At 48.5% G+C, this 24015-nt stretch overlaps 1 protein-coding gene across 1 annotated transcript in view; it reads left to right on the top strand.

The window, feature by feature from the left end:
• LOC129380870 (uncharacterized) overlaps window positions 1–24015 on the top strand; it is an 85699-nt gene that overhangs the window by 43659 nt on the left and 18025 nt on the right. Inside the window, exon 9 of the mRNA XM_055063034.2 lies at window positions 17264–17429. Within this exon, the coding sequence (XP_054919009.1) occupies window positions 17264–17429 (166 nt within the window). The remainder of the gene's footprint in view (window positions 1–17263; window positions 17430–24015) is intronic.

Genomic DNA, 24015 nt, shown 5'->3' on the forward strand with positions numbered 1-24015 from the left:
ATTAGTGAAGCAGGAAACGACAGGTCTTTCTAGCTTTTTTCTTCATTATTTTCGCGTCAGAAATGGACAATTGGTTTGTCGCAACGTGGCTATTTTTTTGGCTACATTTCGAAATTTTTCACCTACTTTTTCTCCCAAAGAACTGGCGACCCTTGTAGGTGGACAGTCAGCAGCCAAGCCGACATAACCATAAAATGTCTTACGGGTTTGTGGTGACAGTTGTCCCACCTGTTGTTGCGCTACTCTTGAGATATAATGATGTCTATTTGTAACGGACAAAGAATATCCTTGAGATTTGGATTTCTCTTTCGAAAAGCGATCACTGAAACTGTTGAAATGCTTCAAACGACGTTCAAAGAGGAGGCATATGAGCCGTATACGAGTTCTTTGTGAACAAGCGTAACTGTCCAGCTCTTCAAATCGGCGGTGTCTGTCTGAAGCCGCGAAGCGAGCAAACGAGGAAGGCGCCTGCAGGCATGGCGGAAGTGTTTTCCTTCCTCCATGCCTGGAGGTGAAGAAAATCTCGCGAGTGAGCGGCAATGTGACGCCACCTAGAGGAAAGTGTAGGTAACGTTGAGCGAGCCGTTGTCAGATGGGAAGAGAATTTGGCGCCTTTGAAGGTGCCGTGTCCATGAGCTTACATGTACTCATCAACCCAGCATCATTAGATACATTGACCCCGGCGAAGGCGGAAAGAACAATCAAGGCGAAGCGTCGAGGAGGACGAAGATAGGCAGAGGCGCACCGGGTTGTGTTTTTTACAATTGCTAGTAGGTACAGCGGGGCTTGGTGCTTTTGACGGCGCTCGACGTTTCTGCGCAGGCGCGAGTAAGAGCGGGTGCGAGAGAGAAAATCTGGGGGTCTTTGCTCCTTGAATATGTGAATCTGCCCAGGCACTACGGTGGAGAAGTTTCTCTGCGCGTGTAGCATGCCTTTGTCCCGAGGCGTGCCGGCATGGCGGAGGGGGGTCCAGTTTGTTTACGCTCCGCCGTTGACTGCCCGCGCGGTGAGGCAGTGGGCACGGACGCCCCATTTGGTGATCACTGTCTCTGAAGGGGCAAGGTTCCGACTGGTGTTGTATAAGTCGCGGGTCACTTTGTTAGTCGCGACGATAGATTGCATTTTTACAAGCACTGCTCCGGGCGGGCACATGCAACCGCCAAACCGAGGCCTCAGGAGAGCACCTGCGGTTATATTAAAGCAGGCGGCGCAGGATCTCCGGGGCACTCAAGCGGTAGCGGGGAGATCAAAGCTGGAAGCAGGGTGGCCCGTGGGTTGGGGCCGCGGAGGCCGAAGCGTGCCAGGGTATGTTCGCATAAAAAATTGGCTGTCAGCGATAGCGGACAGCCGATCTTATACTCTCCTGCCACGCGCAGGCCTCTGCTTCTAGCTTTGATGTCCCCGTTGCCGCCAATAATGCGAAATAGTGACAGGTTGTTTTAATTAGCAAAGAACACGATTCAATAAATATAATTGCGTCACGCCGCCAACTTGCGATGCTAGGTTCAGCTCTACCAAGCCCCGCGACTTCTGCCGGCGCGCCTAGGGACAAGCGCATACAACACGCGCTAAGAAACTCCTCCGTAGTGCCTAGGCAGAGTCGTATATTCAAAGAGCAAAAGTCCCCACATTTCCTGTCTCGCGCTCACTCTTATGCCCCAACCACTGGCACGCGTCGGAAAGCTTCGGCACGCGCCGAAGCGTCAAAAGCGTCAAAAGCGTCGGTCGGGAACACGGCGAAGCGTAACGACGCGCAGCGATTATGTCTACTGTCGATACTAGAAGTTTGCCGACGCGCGGCGAAGCTGCGCCGGCGTGCACCAATGAGAGGCTGCGACGCGTCGCAGGCGTCAACCAATCGAAGGCTGCGCAGCCTCCGTCTGCTATGCCTATAATGGCCGCCCAAGCGAAGGTGCCGGTACCAACGATCGTCCGAGTTTTTTGGACACATGACGCACGCGACAGTGTTCCTGAAAGACAGTGTTGTAATAGTAGGCCGACAACGACGCGACCGACCGACCAACGACCGTGGGTTGTGGCAGTGCGACGTGGATCCGAAGCGACTTCGAACGACGCCGACTAATCCAACTTGCCCACAGGGTTCCGCCGGGCTCAGTGCGATCGTCTGCTAAAACAGCCAACCGAATCACGATTGCCGCAACGTCTCTGCTTGTTGTATGTGTATTTTGGTGTGCTCAAAACGAATGAAAACATGTTTACGAGCTCCGAAGTCTGGATAATCAACACTCGCCTATCGCCGATGTTGTTTACGTTACGCGTAGGCCTAGCACGTACATCGATTTCGTAACTGGCGAGTGAACGAACTCACCTGAGAAACTCTGTCGAAGGAAATGAATTTCCAGGTCCGTTTGGTGCTGCAGTGATTTAAAATATGGCACTCCTGACTTCGTGTGATGTGTGATGTGGTGAATGAACCGTGTGGAAGTTGGGTTGGTCAACCGCGGCGTGTTTCGTATGGTGTCGGTTGACTCAAGTTTAAGGGGCAAGCTCTGCGCTGTTTCCAGCGGTAAAGATAACTTCCGAAAGCGAAATACACTAGTAGCCGAACTATTGGAAGTACTTACATAATCAGCCGTGCCGCCTGTTTCAGCTGACACTGCGCTCTTCTATTCGGCATGTGAATCCAGTTCAGTACAAGTTCACTGCACTCATTCACTCACTTCTTTCAAGTGCATCCGTCTTTTGGGCTAGTTGGGGATAAATCGCTCGTGTAGCAATCAAGAACACTGACGCACTGAAGCATACGTGACAACGCAGTCATGTTTGAGTCAGTGTGTCCTTATAGTTGAGCACTGCAATAAGAAATTATCTGTTTGCAACGTGTGCCCTGTGTGCAGTGCATAGCAGGACCTGCATCATGCAAGACCTATGCATGTAGCAGCGTATACCCCGATTGCTTCGATACCCGCTTCAGAAGCAGCAAGTACTGAGTCAATGAAACTGTAATTGATTTTTATTGCGAAGCAATACTACTTTAGGTCGCACTTCAGCCCGTTCCGTGGCGAGGCGGTGGTAGGCACCATTGACCTTTAGCGTGACCTCGCTGCGTGACGTCACACCACGTGACCTAGAGTGACGTCACACCAGCTGTGTAAAAACGGGGCCCCATCTCACGCCGTCGCGAGGCGAGGCGGTAGCCACCAACGGCAGCCTAACTCCCGCTCCTCTCACCAGGGGCGCTACGGTCAGAGTGGGCATATCTTACGACGCGGAGAAAATGGAGTGTTACCGCACCGTCGGCCAATCGATACTGGAAGATTTTGTAATGGGCACGCTGGTGAGGGAAATGTTTGTCGGCATACACGGATTCGACGGATGACTTCCTCTTAGATGATTCACTGTAAGCCGTAACACTAGCATAACCCAAGACTACCACCAGCCATTCTACCAGCTGATCCGAGAATAACACACTATTGCTTCGCAATCACCAGGCTTAACCAAGCTAAGCCACGGCCGTTTTTATCTCACTTTTTGCTTATGGAAACTGCAGATGGTGTGAGTGCATTGTGGGGAAGGTGAAAAGGTGTCATCAGTGTTTTGTACAGTCGGTATGCTTAAACTGCTGGAATCCGTTCAGCTTCTACTAAAATGTTTCTTGCTGCGATACTATAAATTGTAGTCAGGACAAAGATCTACTCAAAACCAAGTTACTAATGCATCTGCGCAGAATGTGTTTGATTAACAAGTTAACACTTCCACAACAACAATATGCCGATGCACAGCATATGTGCTTAGAATAAATACATTCCGTAAAGGTGAACGACTGGGCCTACAATATCAAACTTTGTAGTAGCACCGTAAAAGTGCTGCCATGCATATCAGCCACAACGAAACTGCTGCACGTCCAACCTTCTTCCTTAGAGGCACCTCTATAAAGACTGTTCGGGCCCTTCCCATTCTGGGTGTAACATTTAGCTCTTCTCTCAACTTTTCCGCATATGTCACCAGCACTGTATGTAAGCACAGGCCCATTCTCGGGTTTGTGTCCCGTGTCTCCCTTCCCTGATGACCTAAGGTTTTCCGAGCACTCTACACTTCTATCATTGTGACACGACTTGACTACTGCTCATCAGTATAGTTCCCGTACCAAACTCGCGACGCTAATAAACTTAAGCTTGTTCAGCCCCGGACAATATGCACCCTTTACTTCCGTCTTTTCGGTTGTCACAAGCTCATGCCAGCCTTCGAGGATTGCCTCAAACCCCTCAAGTAGCACACCCTGCAATACCAGCGCGACATTGCACTAGTCTATACTGCAGGGTGCTTGACGACTCTCTGGACAGCACTAATCTTTCTTCATTTCGTCAGAACATCTTTCTTTCTTCATTTCGTCAGAGCCCTCATCGCGCCTCTATGGCCCAACACCACAACTCCATGATTATATCTGGCATGCAGAGCTTTCTCACCACCCCCCTGGCAATTTGGATTCTCCTTCCTTGTAACCAGACTGAATTGGCACTCCTGTGTGTTGTGCACCTGTCGAATGTGTGCGTGTGTGCCGTGCTGTGTTACTGAGCAAGTATGTGTGCACGTGGAGGGGAAGGAAGTGTCTTCTGCATCCTGCAAATTCCTGCTCTAGATGGGTGGTTATCAGATGCTCTAACATACAGGCGTCAGCCTTCTTTTTAGTCTAGTGTGCCAAGTTACCACTAAGATTATTATTATTATTATTATTATTATTATTAGAATAATCACTACGACCACATTGATTGTATTGAAGCCAGCGTGACACATAATTCAAAACATTTCTGGAGCTTTGTGGGCTCTCTCTTCTAAAAAGAGTGCCAAAGATGTACGTCTTCTTCATGAAAGTAGTGGTGTTGTCTCGAACACTGCTGATGCTTTTGCAGAACATTTCTGTTTGCTATATGGTGTAAAAAATGCTTCAAGTAACCTTCCTTCTCAGTCTGGCACAGTGTATGCTATCAGTCAATGAAAACCTTGTTTCCAAGTATATGAAGTGCCTTAAACTTTGCCTTAGACTTTGCCTTTCTTGTGGTGTCGATGGTATTTCTTCCGCAGAGCTTAACCCTTTGAGACGCTGTCTACACAATTATGCACAGCAGGGGCGTGCATCAATAGCAAAAGCACTGATGAAAGTAATGCTATTTAAAATGTGTTTCATACATCTTTAAACACTTATTATTGGAACTGTGCTGCAATTTTGAATAACGTGCAGAATGTTTTAACAAAATGAGTGGGAAGGTAGACGGCTGGGTGTGTTTACTCTGTGTCAGTATGTTGTATGTAGCGGGTTCACTTCTTTCATTGTTTTTTACAATGTCGTGCACCAGGCATAATTTTCAAGTGGCTGGATAAGTGCCTTTCAAGCTTTTCAAAACACGAAATAGTACATGTTCTCATATTTTGTGTTCCTGTAGTGAGTTTCCGCATGGAGTCGAAAATTTGTAAACTTGACAAAACTCGCTAAACAATTGAAAATTCTTAATATTTGCTGCAGCTGTACACTTTCTACGATTCTGAGGATGCAAGAGATGTGGTGAAAGCAACTTTTCAATCAACGGGATAAAGTGGTGTCTGAAAGGGTTAAGACGTATGGAAGCATACTTGTTCCCTGTTCTCACAAGCATCTTCAATAGTTCCCTAAAGTCTAGTACCTTTTCTAGCACTCGGAAGGTAGCATGAACATTGTCCATGCACAAATCAGGTGCTATATGTGCAGTTACTAACTGCCGACCTATATCTATCCTCTTCAGTGCGTCAGGTGTTTGAATCGATATGGGATTCCTCGCTTTCTGTTAGTGCTAAGAGCATTTTAATAAATGAACAGCATGACTTTGTGTGCAGACAACTTAAAACTATTTCAGACTGTCAACAGTGTTCACCACTGCATCGACTTCCAAAAAGACATTTTTTCACTCTCAAACTGGTGCAGAAACAATAAGTACTCTTAAATGCTTCCAACACTATGGCATTAAGTTATATGCAGAAAACGCACCATGTGAAATTTTGATCTACCCTACGTGATGCTCCACTCCTTAGGGTCGATGAAATGAAATATCTTGGTGTGTACTTCGACAAAATGCTAAGCTTCTGTTCACATAGATAATTACACAACATGCCCTTCACGCTCTTGGAATTGCATGCCGTATATTGCATGATTTCCACTCACCTGTTGTGTTTCTGAAATTCTGCTGTGCGCCTGCAACTACTAGAGTAGTTCGAGGCACACAGCCCAACTCGCCCAATCCGCTGCCCTTCTACTAGAGTATGCCTCTGTAGGAGGGGGTGCAATGAGCTAATCTAATTGTGACGCCATTGAACGCATCCAGAATAAATTGATATCTATCTTAAAGCACCCCTTTTGCCATTCTGGCGACCACAGTTGAGCCTTCTCAAATATACTTCAACTCGCACCTCTAGATTCAAGACTTAATTAATCACACCATTTGTTCCTGTATAAGGTGGTCCATGACATTATACATTCCTTAAAGCTTCTTGATCATATGCATTTGTTCGTGCCGCAACAGCATACCAGGTAGCATTCCACATTCGTTGCCTGGGCTTGTTGCAAGATTGTGCTAATAACACTCGACTCCAAAACATACTTCAGAGTTCATATCCTGTGTTTTGTGTATCTGTAGATAATCACGTAAGATTACCTCCCTTTTACTTTTCATCGTTTCCTTTTTTCCCTATTTGTTTCTCTATCTTGCATTTTTTTGTCTACTACATTCATGTTTTCTGTACATTTTGTCTCACATAGTGCTCGTTAAGTGCACCAGTACAAAGTCTCTCTAGCTGTTCCTGGGCACTACAATAAAAATTTGAATGATTGATTATTATTGTAGTATAAAATCATGCTTTTTAAGTATGTACAAGTATACTATTTCAGTGCAGTAGCTTTTGTGCAATTAAAAAAATGGCATGAATTAAGAAAGTGCAATAATAATATGCTATGTGCCTGATCATATGCATTGTGCTATTAATTTTTTCTGAGTTTTAATAATGACTGGCTACTTCATGCAATGTTGTGCAATAAAATAATATGCCACAGCAATTATTGCGTACCTCGCAGAACAAATTGAATATATCTTTCTCAGTCAAAACATCATAGCAGGCTGAAAACAATACACTGCAATTTTTTTTTTTTGTGGTGACGAAGTGTATAAATTGTGAAAATAACCTGTTTATATATTTCTTATACTATGCAAATGAGCTGCTCCCACACATTCGAATAAGCGCTTCAACAGTACGACTTGGCAAAGGGCAACGAAAGACTCCTATTAAAACCCTCTAATTCTCAAGCTTGTATTATCTGACGGTATGTCATTTCATTAATGTAAAGAAAGACAAACTTGATATGTGGAAACCAGTTACAATAGAACATGGCCCTTACACTGTGAAAATGTTTTGTAGCAATACACTCAATGTGAAGGCCTCCGGATGCGGTGTTGATGCATCAAAACAACCTAGAATAATAGAGGTGCTCCATGTGCTAGATTTGACAGAATCAAGAATTGGGGGGAGACAAGATACGAATTACATACATTTTAGCTATTCTAGCTTTTCTTTTGTGGGTGCTACAGGTGTTTCAAGTCTTTTTTGCTGATTTTCTCAGAACCCATTTTTTCACGTTTTTTTTCATGCACCAACAAGCATAATTATAGTAACACGGATGCTTTATCTGTATCCGGTTACCGTATTTCACCGGCTAAAAAATGTTAAACGTTATCGCTCGATGCAGGATGCGCGTGAGCGTATCGAAAGTTTCGCGAATGTTATCGATGGTTCTGTCTGTTGTCGACGAACCTTGCTAATCTGATTGCATACGCGACACGAATTGTGTAGTAGTTACTGGAAGGCGTGCGGGCACCAGAGAATAGGCTGTAACTTTCGACGACTGACGTATGCAAACCGACTCGCTTGACCCGCAGATGAGATTTTCGACGATTGCCGACATTGCTCGCCGCTATCGTTGCGATTGAGTCGGCACTATTTATTTACCGTCACTACTACGTGGCAATATTTCCAACACAGATTTTTTTCAGTTATACTTTGCATGCCTAATTTTTACATAGTTGGCTGTGCAATAAGCTACCAAAAAATGAAATGGTACAACAGTTTTTGATATATGGCATCGTCGTGCAGGTGTTTGCAAAGCGATCTTGCAGACAGACGACGCGCGAGCGCTGATGTCGATATTTTGTGCATTATTGTTACTTCAAAAATAAAAACAAACTGTTGCGGCAGGCGTATATTCATTATTCAAACGTGTTTTTTATATCTAAAAGCACATACAGATCACTAAATTATTGTTTCAAGCTTAGTTTACAGCAGGCTGTTTTAGGCCGGACTTTGACGGATGAAGACGGAATAGTCCAGCAACAGTGCGCCGCAGCCGAGGAGCGAACTTCGGCGCGCGTCGGATCTTCTGTCTAGTGGTTGCGTGCCCTCTTCCTCCCCCCAACGCGAAGCGAAGCGTTCGCTTGTCGGCGCGCGCCGAAGCTTGCCGACGCGTGCCAGTGGTTGGGGCATTACTCGCACATGCGCGCAAACGTCCGTCGTCTACGCAAGTGCCACGCCCCGCTGTACCTACTAGCAATTGGAAATTCGCCGCCGGGTTGCGTGTTTCTATTTACGCCCAATCCCAGTGCTCGACCGCTGCGCCGCCATGTGCCGCCCGCGCGTACCACGTTTCGAGGTACTTTTTCGCCGAAGCGCCGGGGCACACACTCTAGATCCTTCTAGGTATTTGGTTTTATGTCCCTGGCTGTGCCTAGGCACGCAGTCTGCTCAGCCCAGCCCACATTCGCAGAGTTTAGGTGGTGTAGGTAAGTTTTAAATTGAATGGGCAAGCATTTCTATTCCCAACTAGAAAACCATCCCTCCGACCGTCCCGTATTAAGACGGCCACTTTCGAGATAGCGCCCGCAGCAGCGAGCGAATGTGCCTTTGCGCTGCTTCTGGCTTCAACGCCAACGAAGCGGCAAGAACACAGCCCGCGAAGCTATGAGCAGTCAGCACTCCTTATGGGCATCGCAGATCGCTTTCACGGTGCGGCCCACGCTGCGGTGCCATACGAAGCCACCGCCTGAGTACGTTCACGGTTTATAATGGTTCTACGCGGATCCATAAGGCGCTAAAGAGCGATAACGGTTTATAATGATTGGAACGTCATCAGCGCCCCTGGCGCCTCCACCTGCTGTACTTTGCTTGCGTCATCAATGCTCTTTGCGCCGCCGTCGGCACCAGTTCGTGTCGCCACTGCGATGTCGTGAGCACTGGCCTAATCAAGTTATATAACATTTGTAATGACACCGGGCTGCGTGGAGGTCAGCAAGTAGCACAATGCTTACGCGTGCTTAGACAACTCCCAGAGGAGTTTCTGTGTGATTTTTTTATTTTTTTGTTCCTGGAAGTCGCGCGATAGTTTGTTTAATATGCGTCGTTTGTGGCGCCTGCGGTTTGCTGCTGTTTCGGCTGGAAGAGAGATAGTGATGTAAGGAAGGAACGAACGCTTTATTGCAGCGATGATATGACTCACGGTGCGAGAAACCCTCCGTACTCCACGATTATCCCAGCTTTTGTAGGTCAAAGCGCCTCGCACACCACGGCCTACTTCTTATCACGTCCCTTTATCCCTGCATCCATAAGAAAAATTTCGTCCAGCGTTACATGAGCTTCCGCACGCAACTTTTATTTCAAAACATCTTTGGTTTCTAAATAGGTTTTGAAAAAGCTAGTTTCTCTTAGCGACAGCTAGCTGGGCAGATTATGCGCCCAGGCGTAACATCTTCCTAGTTCCACCAAATACTCAGATGGATCTAAGGCGCTCACCGTGTCTCTTCGTGGAAAAAAGTACCTAGAAGTACCCACATGCGAGCGGCGCATGGCGGCGCAGCGGTCGAGCACTGACTGCTCTTGGGCGCAAATTGAAACACGCCGCCGGCTGACCTCCCCTAGCAGTTGCTACAGGTATTGCTTGCGATACTGACGTACACTGTCGTCCTCGCGCGCCGTACGCTTTGTGTGCGAGTGAAAGCGTGCGACGGTGAGCCGACAATGGCGGCTCAATCTCACGTGCGTAAGGGGGGCAGCGCGCATTTAGGTACCTAAATTTTCTCGAAGATAATCGTTTTTCTGTTAGGTTGCTGTCTACACAAACTTTTACGGAATTGATAAATCTTTTCCAGCCTTCCACAGAATAGATCAGCTGTGTAAATGTTTCACCATGGATTGTAGGGGACTTGAATTATGTTTATCTGTATGTTTGTCTACGTTGGCATTAGAATTGTGTAATGGGAACTGGCGAAGAAATTGTGTAAAATCATAATAATGTAATAAATTACGTGTAAAATCACAATTATGCAATAGATTTCGAGTACTGTGATTTTGAATTCTGTTTTTGTGTATACTTTGCGAACTGTCGCATTGTTTTTGTTTTTCACCACACTGCTGCTCTGTGGGGCGTAGGGGGTCCTCAAGCTGCATTTGGCAGCTTTTCCCCTTCCGTCCTCTCTCATTCTGTACTTTGTTTTGAGATAAATAAATCTATCTGTATCTGTATCCCGCCGCGCGCATGACTCCGGAGGAGGGGAAGGAGGCGGAGCGTGGTGCTTCGGCCGCGCGTGGTCGCGCGGGCTTTATATGGAAGGCAGTCTACTTTGGGGGCACAGTCTAGGTACTACGATCGCTCGTAGCTATGCGTACGCTGTGTTCTCACACCTCAGTTTGCGTTGAAGCGTCACTTCGCTCGCTGCTGCTGCCGTGATTCCTCTCGCCAGCATTTTGACAGCAAGTGTCCGCAGTCATCGAATGTGAAGTGTTCATACTTGCCTGTGCGCGCTGACACCATGCTAGTTACTTCAGTTAATAAGCAAATGTTTACAAGGCGGTGTTCTACTCCGACGGCTGCTGCGTATGGCACGGCCGCGCGAGCCCTGTCTTGAATAAGATCTGCGATGCGAGCAGTGTAGGCGTTCAGGCGCACCGACGGTCGATAACGTTGTATGCGCTATAGCACCTATACGCTTGCGTGTCACTCGCGTTCACAAAGCGAAACGTCCCTGTAAATTTTTTTAGTGGTTTCAAGAGGAGAAATGAGTGTTAAAACCATCCTGGTTTCAGCTGACCTTCATCTAGTCGTACCTATGAAGTCGTCGAAACGTTCGACAAAAAACCCTTTGAGAGTCGTCGCTACACAATTGAAAATATTTAAGAAGCTGCTGGCGTGAATTGGAGCTCGTGTGAGTGAATTTTAAATGTGGAATTAGGGCGGCATGAGATGCGTTGCCGCAATGTTTGTCGCCCCTCTTGGTCACAAAAGACAAAAAAAGATAAATTTGTTTGATTTTGCACCAGGGTTTGAAAAAAAAAATCACATCGGAAGTGACCCAGTCCTCCTTTCGAAGAACGTCATGGCAGAGGAAAGCTGGTGCTATGGATATGGCTCCGACACCAAGCAACTTTCCAGCCAGTTGAGGACGCCCTCACCAACACCGAATAAAACAAAACAAATATCCCAAATGCGCTAGTTCGGGTAAAGACGATGACTATCGTTTCTTGTTTTTCTTCAATTACGTCTGTGGAATTGTGCAGCGTGAATTTGCTTCTCCTGAACAGATTGACAGTAACCAATTTTACTTGAAGCTGTTAAGGCGACTGAGAAAGGATGTGGGAGGGAAATACGCAAAATTGTGAAATGCGGGCGTCTGGTTTCTCCATGATGACAACACCGCAGCTAATACTGCCTTTGCTCTGACGTGATATTAAGCCTCTCCGTAATATGCTAGCGTTCTCCACGCACCGTTTTCATTGGACAGAGTTCCCTTAGAACAAAATTAAATAAAAGAAGGAGATTTATTACTCTGCACGAGTTGGAGACTACTTTGCAGGGGGCCACTTAATAAGAGAAGCTCCAGAGTTGCTCCGAAGAGTGGGAAAGAAGGTTGAACAAGGGTGCAGACTCCGTTGAAGATTATTTTCAAGGAAACTTGGGTCTATTTACCATATATATATATATATATATATATGTGTGTGTGTGTGTGTGTGTGTGTATGTGTGTGTGTGTGTGTGCATATATAATTTGGAGACAAACCGATTGTCTTTGGGTACCCCTCGTCCACCGTGCTAGTGAGTGACGCTATTCGTATAGTATCACGAAAGTTGGCATCCCTGCGATAACTTCTACGTCGTCAGATAAGATTGCGCGTTCACAAAATGCCTGCCATCAGTGGCCGACATGTTTCGGATTAGCGCGTCACAGTTTAGATGTCGCCGCCAGTGCTACGTTTCGTGGATCTGTCCAGATCCACGAACTGGATATGTGCGCGGAAATGCCGCCGTCGCTGCCCGGAATATAACCCGCGTCATGTTGCTGCAGTACAACACCAAAGCGGGGCCATTAATGTTGTGAAGGAGCTGTTAACCAAATTGTATAATTATTTAACACACCATTTGATTAGGTCACTGCAATGAACAGGCAGCCATTCATGATTATCTATAGATATGGCTGAGCACAAACGGTTCCATCGTGAACCCCCATAGAACAATGATAAGCTATTCGGGCCGAGCTCCACCACTGGAAAAGCTGGCACCACTGCGCCGGCGTGACGTGGCATGAGGGATCACGTGGACACAGCGGCCGCGTCGGCTGCTTCGGAAGCGCTGAAGCGAGCTGAAAACGAAAGTTTAAAGCGCCACCTGCGCTGCGGTTCTGATTAAGTGGTAAGGCTTTCCCGCCTTGGGGGTGTCTGTTTGATAACATTTGAAAGCACTATAATAGGTAATGGCCGCCTTTAAAGGCGTGCAGCATGGTAGGCTATACTGTTCAGTGCCGCAGTGCCGGACGTACGCAACGGAGCCCGGTTTCAGCCTTATTCAGACATAGCCGCAGGACAAGAAGCTGCGTGAAGCTTGGCTCGCGAAACTTAGAACCGGCAGGCAGCCATCGGCTACAACTCGAGTGTGCAGCAAGCACAGACGCGAGGAAGATTTCTAATACGGCGTCGGGGCTACGATGTTCGGTGAGTAGCAGAAAGCGCGAGCACGCTGCCGGGCTAATGTCATGAAGTTTTTGCCTATTGACTTGTTGATGCTGGATACTGGCAAGTTCACAGTAATGGAAATGGAACCATAAAAATCACATAAAAAGAGGCATGACATACGCTCACGCTTGTGTAGCACCAAACAATGAAATTTACTGGATTAAACAAACGGAGCAGCGGGTAATTGCTCGCTGAGAAGACCGATAAACATGCAGTGTGAGACAACTTGAGAAATAATGGTATTTAAATGTCCAAGACCTTAGAAATAAAGAAGATTCAATCATCGTGACGGGACATCCCAAGTCACCCTGGTAGGTGTCGAACTTCTATAGGTATAACGAAATTAATTTTGAACAGCTCTGATATTTTCCACGCAACACTGATTTCCTGTGTGCTGTCAAATGCTCATATGCAGCTGTCTAAAGCTCAGATCACGATGCGAAAACGCTCTCGCAGCAAAAGGGAACCATAGATGCAGGCGCGTAGTCGGTCACCGCGAACCCGTGCGATCGCTGCATGGAGGCCTCATTCTGTTATACTCTATTTAGTTATGCAGACAGCCCACTATAAGAACATATTTCACGTAGCTTGCTGACAGCATTTGTCTACCTTTCACGCAAGAAGCCGGTTCGGGAGACTCCATCGCGGCGACCGCGCGCAGTGGCGTTCACTGTACGTATTCGGTAAAGACATGGGGCTCTTGCATTGCCGAGGGGGCGCTGCGAAAAAGGTGCTAAAAAGCGCCCTCTGTCCTAAAATGGGTCGTACCAAGCTCGGTCGTCTGCTTCGGAAAGCACGTTTACAATATGGACCCGCCACTTTCGCTTGTGTTGTATCACGGCCTGCAGCGAATATCGGGCGCCGAAGATTTTTTTCAGGGTTGGCACGCTGCGTAAAGGCACGAAATTATGCAGTGCCGAATACGTGTATGCCGTTCAAGAATTAAGCGGCGAAGTTTTAGCGCGGTGTCAATCGCAAGTGAAGTGAGTCGCGTACGAAGTGGAACTTCAGGTAAGGTTTGCACGCTGCTAGAATCAGGCGCACAAACGCGAGGAAATGCTTGCTATAAATGAATCCACAGCAGCGATAAGCAGACATCATATGTACGGAACTGCTCGCGCACACGACGGTACGCGCCGCAACGGCAGCGGTCTTTCAGCATGCCGCGATGTACGAACTGCTCGAGCGCACGACCGTACGCGCCGCGACGGCAGCGGTCTTTCGACATGCCGCGAAACGGCGGGCCTCCTGAAATCTTTGTTGACTGCATGTCGCTAAACAAGTAGTTATGCCTGCGTTGTAGTAGCGGCCATCTGTCCCTTTTAGTAACTGGTAATAACTGATGCAATGCATATGAGCTCGCGCGTACGTGCGAATCGCGCTGCAGCGCGAACTTGTGCGCTGCTCGCTTGATGTAGCTTTTAATGACAACGCTCGAAAATCGATCTGCTGTACTCAATACTATCTAGCTGCGCTGCCTCAACATGCTGGCTTGAGGTCAAGTATGAGCGCATTTAACTCTCTAACCTGTGCTGCTCGTAGTGGGGTAGTGAATTGTCACCGAATCAGCCCGGCCATTTGTGGTCAATTGCACACACCTGGGCACTTCACCACTTCGCACCGGTCGAATTGTTAATTGTCACTGTGGCCGGGTTTCGAATCGTGAATCACCAGCCATGCCTGCTGCTATGTCGGTCTGCCGTCGGGACTGTAGGTGCAAAAGACCGAATTTTAGAACGCAGATCTATCGTCAAGCAAGCTTCAAGACAGGTGAAGCAGTCAGCATGGCGCGAAGTTTCGCTTACCCAGCGCGACGAACTGCAGTTATCCAGCGCGCCCGACGCTCCGCTTCGTGAGGCTTTGAAGGGAAACGATAGAATCGGATGTTGGGATTCAGGCCTTCTTGTTCATGGCAGCCCACGACGCAACAGTATCGATGGTGACGCTTTTTCGATGCTGAGCTAGGACCCTCCGGATCGGTGTCGTCGATTCCTTCTGCTTCCAGCATTACGTCTCACGGAGAGTCCGTTTTCGTGAAACTATAGGCTGCGGCTAGCTCGCAGAGTGGTCTGTGAGAAGTGACGAGCCTTTTCGCACTCGTAACAGGGCAGAAAAAAGTGCGAATCGACGCAAAACTCGGCCTAGAAACGTGCTTCGCAACATCCAGGGCTCAATACGACCCAAGCTGGTACGACCCAGATGTCGTTTCCCGCGCCGCCACCAGGCGCCGCTGCTATGCCTCAAACTCCAGCGCAAGACGCCCATAGCGTCTGTAAACCATTGTGTAGTTTCAGTTTGCCCAAGATTATTATGTGTACAGTAAAAAAACTTGCCTCGTTTTGAGACTACTTACAGAAATGTCCAGGAGGGCTGCCGCGTGGTGTTTTTATTGAGCGCCGTAAGCCAAACCTGTGAGTAGCGCGCCGTGATCCCTCATACTGCGCAAGAGAGGCGCTTCCGACATATGGCGATGCGTAACTCCTCGCCCCCAATAATTGTCAGAATCGTTCTGTACTGCAATATTTTTTTTTTTTTTTTTGCGTCGGATTCCTTAGTATCAGTGTCTGCAACTGTACGGACTTCGTTAGGGAGCCTTCGTACGCCCCCATACTCGTAGGCGCGATTATGAAGGCTCCCAAGACATTGTGGAAAGGGCCCGCCATCTATGAAACAATTCCAGAAGCAGCACTGGCTTGGCAGGTTCTTGAAGGTCACGATGAAGACCATGGGAGCGGCTCACGCCGAGAATGTCGCAGTTAGGAACCCCTACGGTATGTGCGGCATAGAGTACACTAAACTTGTGAGCTTGTACGCATAGCGTCATGTTTACTTAGATCGCTGCAGTAGATGTCGGGCGTATTCTCGCGATAGTTATTCAATGTACCTACAATTAAACACAGTTAGGCTGTCACTGTTGAAAGGGTAAAAATAAGTCAGGAGGTCATGGAAAGAAAAGTACATAGAATGCAAAAAAAAGGAAAAGAAATTGTCAGTGGCGATTTAGCGGTAAATGCGAAAGTAATGCCCTATAGGCAGAACGCCACATTTACCGCGTCGTACATATATATACAGGTAGCTTGTTATTTGATCATTCGCCGCTTGAAAGAGTAACACACACAACATATCTCGGAATATACCTAAATGAACAACTACTTTTGCACAAGTATATTTATAAGCTTAGACGGCCACATTTATAAGCTTATATTGCTAATAGCTCTCATTAGCCACCGTCAAGAAAGAAGTTACGGGTGGGACGCGCGTTCTGGAAGATGCGGGCGCTGAGAAAGAAGCAGTGGAGGCTGAGCGTTCAGGCTTTAGGAGGATGACGCTGTCTTGTCCGACTCTCTGTCTTGCCGACGCTGTGCACGCCAATTGTAATTTCGGGCTTGTAGACAGCGCGCCCAAGCTAACTCTCGCCAGGGTTTAAAAATATGCTGATGCACTCTAAGACGATGCCACCAAATGCACGTTGCTGACTATCGTATGTATTAAATCACACTGTTTTTCGTATCCTGCTTAATTGCATAATTAGTGAACCATAATTAACCAAATTCTGAATTCCAGTTAGAATTTTGTAATTTCCAGGTGTAAAAATCCAGTTAGAAAGTTGTAGAGCGGTTTGCAAAACGTCCGATTAAAAAGTTTACAACTTTCTATTAACTATTAGTGTTTTTCCGCTTACTCTAGCTGCCCGCAAAATAGCAATAAAAATAAACCCCACGTGGCATACCCGCTTGCGCGCCGTGATTGCAGTGCTCCCAAACGTACCGTTATAGCAGTGCAACTGGGCTGCTATAACGGTTGCCCTGTTGCCTTTTAAGCGGCAGCACACACTGCTAAATGCTATGTTCGTTTGTACGCGCAACGTTTGGGAGCACTGCTGCGACAACAGAGCACAGTGCCAGTGCAGAGCGTCCAGAAAAAAATCGGAGAATCCTTTATAACCAAAACCATGTTGAGTAATCAAACGATTTGTGATATATTTAATCAAATTGTAGTATTTATTGTCTTCTACTGCAGTATATATATATATATATATATATATATATATATATATATATATATATATATATATATATGCTAAGGTTGGCAGGTGTGTGCGAGGGAAAATTGACAGTAACGTGGCGGATCCTCTCCTACAGTAATATGGCACACTGCAGAACAAGGAAGGAATGTGAAATGGACGCATTTGATTTGATCGTTCGCTTTTCCGCCATTCGTGTGCCCCGCAGGAGAGACATACAGGCCATCCTCAGCTCGTGTCGTCGAGAAACCATCGCGCTTCGAGCGGTGCGTGGAGGATGCACGGGGACCGGCAACGGTTACGGCTTCAAAACGATGGAAGTGAAGACGTACAACGAGCAGCAGAAGAGTCACACCAGGTACCACATTGTGCAGGTAATCACGCGCGTCTCGCCACGTCGTCGTGGAGCATGCGGAAAGGGGATACGTCCGGGATTTCGTAAAAGCACGCGAAAGTACTGCCCCTTGGAATGCGAGTATAGGGCCAAAGGCTGAGGAAAGGCCATAGATATCTGTCGTGGGTACTTGTGGTAAAGAACACGGGCCGCTTCATCGAAAGAGCACACCCGTTGGCCTGATTAAATGTAATATTAACAGGTTAGGTGAACGGCTGTAATAGTCTCCTGATCATAGTGTGGTCATAAAAAGAGCCGTGATATCAAGATTCTAAAGGTGTTTATTAGCCACCAGCGGTTGGGCCGACCGTCAGCGCAGTGCACGGACTCAGCACGAGCGGCGTTCCTCGAGAACAGTGCTGGAGAGCTTGACCCGGAGAGTGCTGGATGAGAGGATGGCCCACTATAGTGTTCCTCTTCTTCGCTACAGTTACCCCCGGAAAGGAAAAGGGAGCCGTCCGGCTACCTAACAGCTCCTCAATATGACTGTACGACTTGAGGCGTTCGACGTTGACAATGTCTCGTCCACGACTGCGCAAGTCCGAACATGGTTCAATGGGTTTGATCGCGTAGTCAACGGGGGATGCGCGCTCGACGATACGGCATATGGCCCTTCATACTTGGGCAGTAGTTTTGAAGATAGCCCAGTTGCAGCGGAAGGAACGGAAAGCCACACAAGCCCTCCAGGAATGAAGGTGGGTGCAGAGGTGGTGTCACCGCGAGTGCTCTTCTGGTGCTCTTAGTCATTGGAGGTAAAGGCACGTGCTGTGGCAGAAATGGGCGCACATCAGATGCATCCGGCCGGTGTGGTAGAATTCTGTCGATGGTGTGCGACGGGTGCCTACCGCATAGTAACAAAAAGGGTGTAAAGCCGGTGGTGCTCTGAGTAGCGGTGTTGTACGCATAGGTCACGAAGGGCAGAATGACGTCCCAATTTGTGTGGTCGGGGGTGACGTACATGCAAGCACGTTGCCGAGCGTACGGTTGAAGCGTTCTGTAAGGCCATTCGTTTGAGGATGGTTCGCAGTAGTGCGATGAACAACGTGACTCTCTTTAAGAATGACTTCAATACTTCGGATAGGAAGACACGTCTGCGATCACTGAGCAGCTCCTCAGGTGGTCCAAGACGCAAGATGAATCGATGAAGCAGGAAGTAGGCAACATCGTGCGCTGTAGCTACCGGGAGGGTCGCAGTTTCGGCGTACAGCATGAGGTAGTCAACCGCCACAATGGCCTAGCGGTTTTCAGCCGATGTCTGGGGAAGGAGCCCATACAGATAGATGCTGACGCACCCAAACGGCCAGGTAGGGTAAGGTAAAGGTTGCAGATCGGCTGGCGAGAGGATGGGTGGAGATTTCCGGCGTTGGCAATCGGGGAAAGAACGAACATACTTCTGAACGTCGCTGTACATCCCTCGCCAGTAGTCCGACTCCCGACTGTGCACACTGTAGATCGGCGTGGAAAGCCGTGCATATGTCGGAACGGAGACTGCGAGGTACTACTAACAACCACTGGTGCCCGTCGGGGTTATAATTGCGTCGGTGAAGCAGGTTGTCACGAATGGCAAAATGGTGAGCTTGACGACGCAGCGTGCGAGTGTTTGGGGGTGCTGATGAGCCAGAAAGCAAGTCTAAGAGAGGTAATCCAATGGTCCTTGCGCTGCTCAGACGCGATGGTGGTAAGGTCCAGCGAAGGAACGGTAAAGTAGGATAGTGAAGGCGAAGTGCCCATCGGGAAAAACGGCTTGGGGGAGCTTTCAAAAACGACAGCCAACATAGGGCATGGTGATCCGTGACTATATCAAATGGACGGCCTTACAAATAAGGCCTGAACTTGGTGAGAGCACAGATGATGGCCAGGCATTCTTTTTCTTTTACAGTGTAATTGGTCTCAGCTTTCGTAAGTGTAATACCTGCATAAGCCATGACATATTCAGGAAACCCCTGTCTGTGCTGGGCAAGAACAGCGCCGAGGCCAACACCGCTTGCATCTGTGTGCACCTGGGTAGGGGCTGTCGGGTCGTAATGGCGCAAAATTGGCGGGGACGTTAGCAAACGACGAAGTTTTGTGAAGGCCTCGTCGCACTCGGACGACCACGAAGTGAGGGGCCCGTTGCTTCTAAGCAGGTTCGTCAGGGGCGATATGATGACAGCGAAATTGCGAATGAAGCGTCTGAAGTATACCCTTAAAAAAAATTGGAGGACGCTTAAACTTCGCCTTCAAGAATGAAGCGCGATAGCGTTCCCGTTGACCCGGCAAGGGGTGTAAAACAATCCTCTACGGCGCAGCGATCACTTACGAGGCGCCCCGCATCGGACTTTGCACCCACCAATCACGCGGTGAGCGTCAAGCAACGCAGCGTTCGGCGAGGCAACGAAACGTGCGCCTGGGCAAGCGGAACGAACCAAAGAACTCGGTGTCTCGGAGGGGGAATCGATCTACGCCAACCAAACGTCGTGATCGGCACGGGCAGAGAGATATATAGATAGTGATCTAAAGAAAGGAAGGACGCTTGATTCTGCAACCCGTGAGAATGCACGGCGAAGCGTCGTCAGGGGAGAGGGAGTCGGGGCCGCGACGCGCCTCGCACCGGTCCCTGCACAGCCCCAATGCGCGCGTGGCGCGCCACCTGTCGGGGCAGCGCCATACATTGAGAGGAGGGGGTCTTCTGTGTTTGCCGCAAGATGGCTCTGCGTGTGCGGAAAGCGCAGAAGAAATGTAGCGGAAAAGCACCTCGCTACTCGTGTAACTGCGACTTCTGTAAGTTACATGCTCATAATTACCGATATACACCGCAGTACAACTTTCTACGGCACGTTTCTAAGACAACACCGCATTCACTAGAGGCGCTTTTGTACCGCTTTGAAGCATCGAACTCGTGGCTGAGTGGTAGCGTCTCCGCCTCACACTCCGGAGACCCTGGTTCGATGCCCACGCAGCCCATGTTGCAGGTTGTTTTTATTTATGAATTACCTGCTGGGATTTTTCGCTCACGGCCAACGCCGCGGACGCCGACACCGACGACACCGACTTTTCTGCGACACGAGCTCCTTAACGCTGTCGCGTTAAAAGAGAGTGAAAAAGCAGCAACTAGCCGTTTTCCTCTTTCAGGCCGGCGAGTTCCTCCTTCACACGCACTTCACATGTCGCGCCCTCTTGTGGCAAGCGAAAGGGAAGGAGCGCGCACCCCCATGGGTGCGTATCTTGCGTCACCGCCGCCGGTGACCCGAACATCGGCTACAATAACCTCTTTTCGGCGGAAAGTATGTTCAGTAGCATAACCTGAGGTCTAAACCTTTCATGACAAGCAACCACCAGTGTCAAACCTCTAGCTCGAACGGGAGCTGCGATACGAGAATAGTTCAACTCAAAGGAACGCCTGGCTGCTGATTCACAGCGAGACAAGCCCGTATTCAGGCATCTCGGCCTAGACACCGCAGATATCAGCCAACCTGTCTCGTTTGGCGCTTGAAATTAGGATTAGCAGAAGGATAAGCTATCTCAAATGTATGCATTTGTGGCCGTTATGAAGCACCATCCGCGACGGCTTCGAAGCGAAAGCAAAATGCGTTTGCTCACGCCGTCGGCACGTAGCTGGGCGGTGTGAGGGCATCACCGCCGCAAGCGACGCCGTCAAATCCACAGCTCGAACACAAACCGCCGCCAGAGCAACCTGCCGCCTGAGCGACGAGGCGCTCGAGCGCACCATGCAACCAGATATACAGCTGTATATCCAGTGTCACTTGCGTGCCGGCTCGTCTGCGTCGATCTCCACCCGCTAGCGGCGGCTTCTCCGTGATATATCGTGTAGCGCGCACGACAATACAGACAGGAAGCACCGACCAACAATAGAAGATGTATTTCCCAAAAGGTGGGGTACAAGCAAACGTTCAAACAGAAAGTATCCAGAAAATAAATTCGAAAAAAAGCTTTTACAAATTGCTGACTTCCGCGTTGCAGTTTCGCACATACGGATGTCGGCGTCTGTGAAGACTCTCGAAGATAGCATGTAAAGAGATAATTGAAACTACAAAGTACGAAAAGCGTAATGAAAGGCACAAGGGTACGGGACAAACGGATATGCCCAGACTTGAACGGGAGACCAAGCTAAGGACACACATGGGCACGGCAGCGTTGTGCACTGTGTCGAGTGTCGGGATTATAGAAAGCTGCAGGGCAGTGTCGAACTCGAACGTCGGTACGAAGCGAAACCACCCTCGTTCTAGAAGAAAGCACGACTACCACGGCGGCAGACACAGCTTTGCAGTAGAAGAGCTCGGAGAGAGACGGCATACACCAAAGTCAGAGCTATCCTTGCCGGTCACTTGTCGCGACGGTTACGCTCCAGCCACTGTATTTACGCTATGGTTATAGTAGTTGTAGCCTAGTAGACTGTATCGCAACAATCTTCGTTATCAAGACTCTCCTAGAGATGGATATAACACAACAGACACCAGCAGTTAGCCTTCTGATATCGTCAATGGTGAGCGGGGCCAGTCACGCCAACCGCGGTGAGTAATCTTTGGTTCTCGTATGTAGTAGTAGTAGTATCCTAACATCACGGCGAGTAACTTGTATCATAGCCTCCTTTGATGCAATGCTAGTATTTACGACCGCTCTCCTCCAGTATCCTTACAAATCGCACGCAGCTGCTCAGCGTGTAGCAGCGAACGACGTCCTCGACGTTACAGAATACTTTTAGCCTGTGGACAGGAAGGCAAAACATGATTTCGAAGGCTTGCTCGAAAGCGGTGGCTTCAGCGTCCCGGTGAGATTCATCCCTACACTATACGCACGGCCTCAAATATGGCCGCTGGATTCGCCGCCACACCGCGCGCCGGCTCGCACGTACCCGCTTTGCAGCGGCGTACGGACGCGGTGGATATCAGATTGTTTGCCATTTCTGTATGAAATTAGGTAGAAAACGTTGAAGCGATCTCAACAGAATATATTTTGTAAACGTCAGCTGTACTTGAAGCGCCATCCGCTACGGCTTCCAAAGGAAAGGCTTAGATTGCCGTCGCCACCGTGTTGATTATTGAAAGTCGCTTGTCAAAAGCATTCATTATATTGCGGTTTTATATTAACAGCTTTTTCTGGATTTGCCGTGTCTCTCTGTTGACTATGCCCAAAGAAGTATTCTATCGAAATTTATTGCTGAAGTACGTATACAGAGTCACACACTGGCACTACTATGCGGTTGAAATAATGTGGCTATATACGAAGGTTCCAAGGCATATGGATGTAGACAGCTCGAGCAGTGTTGTGTATGTGTTGTGTGTCGTGGGTGCTCTGTTCTGCGCAGTATGTGTGATAGTGCTCCGTGTTGCTCTGTTGTGCATAGTATGACTGTGAAAATGTTGTTTGTTCCTCTGGTGGGACCTTGCCGAACGGAAAATGCAAAATAAAATGTGGGCATTTTTTTTGTCAGCTTTTGGCACCATCTATCGGGCCGCGCAGTAACTATACGGTTCAGTAATTTGAAGCCTCTCCAGCTGGCGCTACGTGCATTGTTTACATAAGCGTGTGTGTGTGTGTGTGTGTGTGTGACGGATTGATGTGTGGATAGCCTTATGTTTACGTTAGTTCAACGCCACGGTGTTCTAGCGATGCTATTCCTTCTCGCGCTTCGACAGTGGTTAGAGCGACGCTCCGTCCGCTTTATGAACATGATCAGCTGGCCGTCAAGGGTGGGTGATAAGTGTGGCAGTCGAGCGGACGGCATCGCTACAAAATCGTGTCGTACTTGCACATGGTTCCTTGTAAGGGCCAAAGTCAAGCTTAGCGAGATTGTCTTTTTTTTTCTGGTTTGCAAATATCAGTAACATACACTATGCTTATGACGCGCTCGTTGATTTTCAGCTGCGAACCAGCACAGTTCGTAAGCCTAGCTGCATCCATCGCTTCGCTTGCCTGGAATCGGCCATGTTGGTTTTGGAGAGGGAGTAACCGTCGCTCCCATGCATGAGTGAGGAAATTTGCTCCATTTAAAGATGAACATACGGGACATCGCCGTTTCTCCCTTAATGGAACAAGGGTCACTCCTTTTTTTCTTAGATTGAAGGAACACAGACAGATGAAATTGCGCAATTCTTTCACGGGCGTTGACTTAGGGAATTCGGCGACGGCCCGAAGTTTGGCTGGAACAGGGAGAATTCCATCCTTGGATACGATGTAACCTAGAATTGTCAGCTGCCGAGCAGCAAATCGGCACTTCTTGAGGTTTATTTGTAGCCGTGCGTTTGTTAAACACGTTAAAACAGACCGGAGCCGTTGAAGGTGCGCGGTGAAGTCAGGAGCAAAAACAACGTCGTCAAGATAACACAAGCGCGCGTGCCACTTCAAGCCGCGCAGAACTGTGTCCATCAAGCGCTCTGTAGCAAGTAGGTGACGCCCCCTCGGACATAATCTTGGTTCACCCGCCAAGCTCGGTGGCCTGCTAAAGCTCGGCAGGCAACAGTGGTCACCCGCACCACAATAAACACCGACGAGCACGGCAGCTCGCCGGTCAGTAATCTTTCAGCACCACCACGCTGAGAAGCCCTCCCTTGTTCACGACCCGGGGT

The sequence above is a fragment of the Dermacentor andersoni genome, chromosome 1 (assembly GCF_023375885.2).
Source record: "Dermacentor andersoni chromosome 1, qqDerAnde1_hic_scaffold, whole genome shotgun sequence".
In the NCBI taxonomy this organism is placed as follows: Eukaryota; Metazoa; Arthropoda; class Arachnida; order Ixodida; family Ixodidae; genus Dermacentor; species Dermacentor andersoni.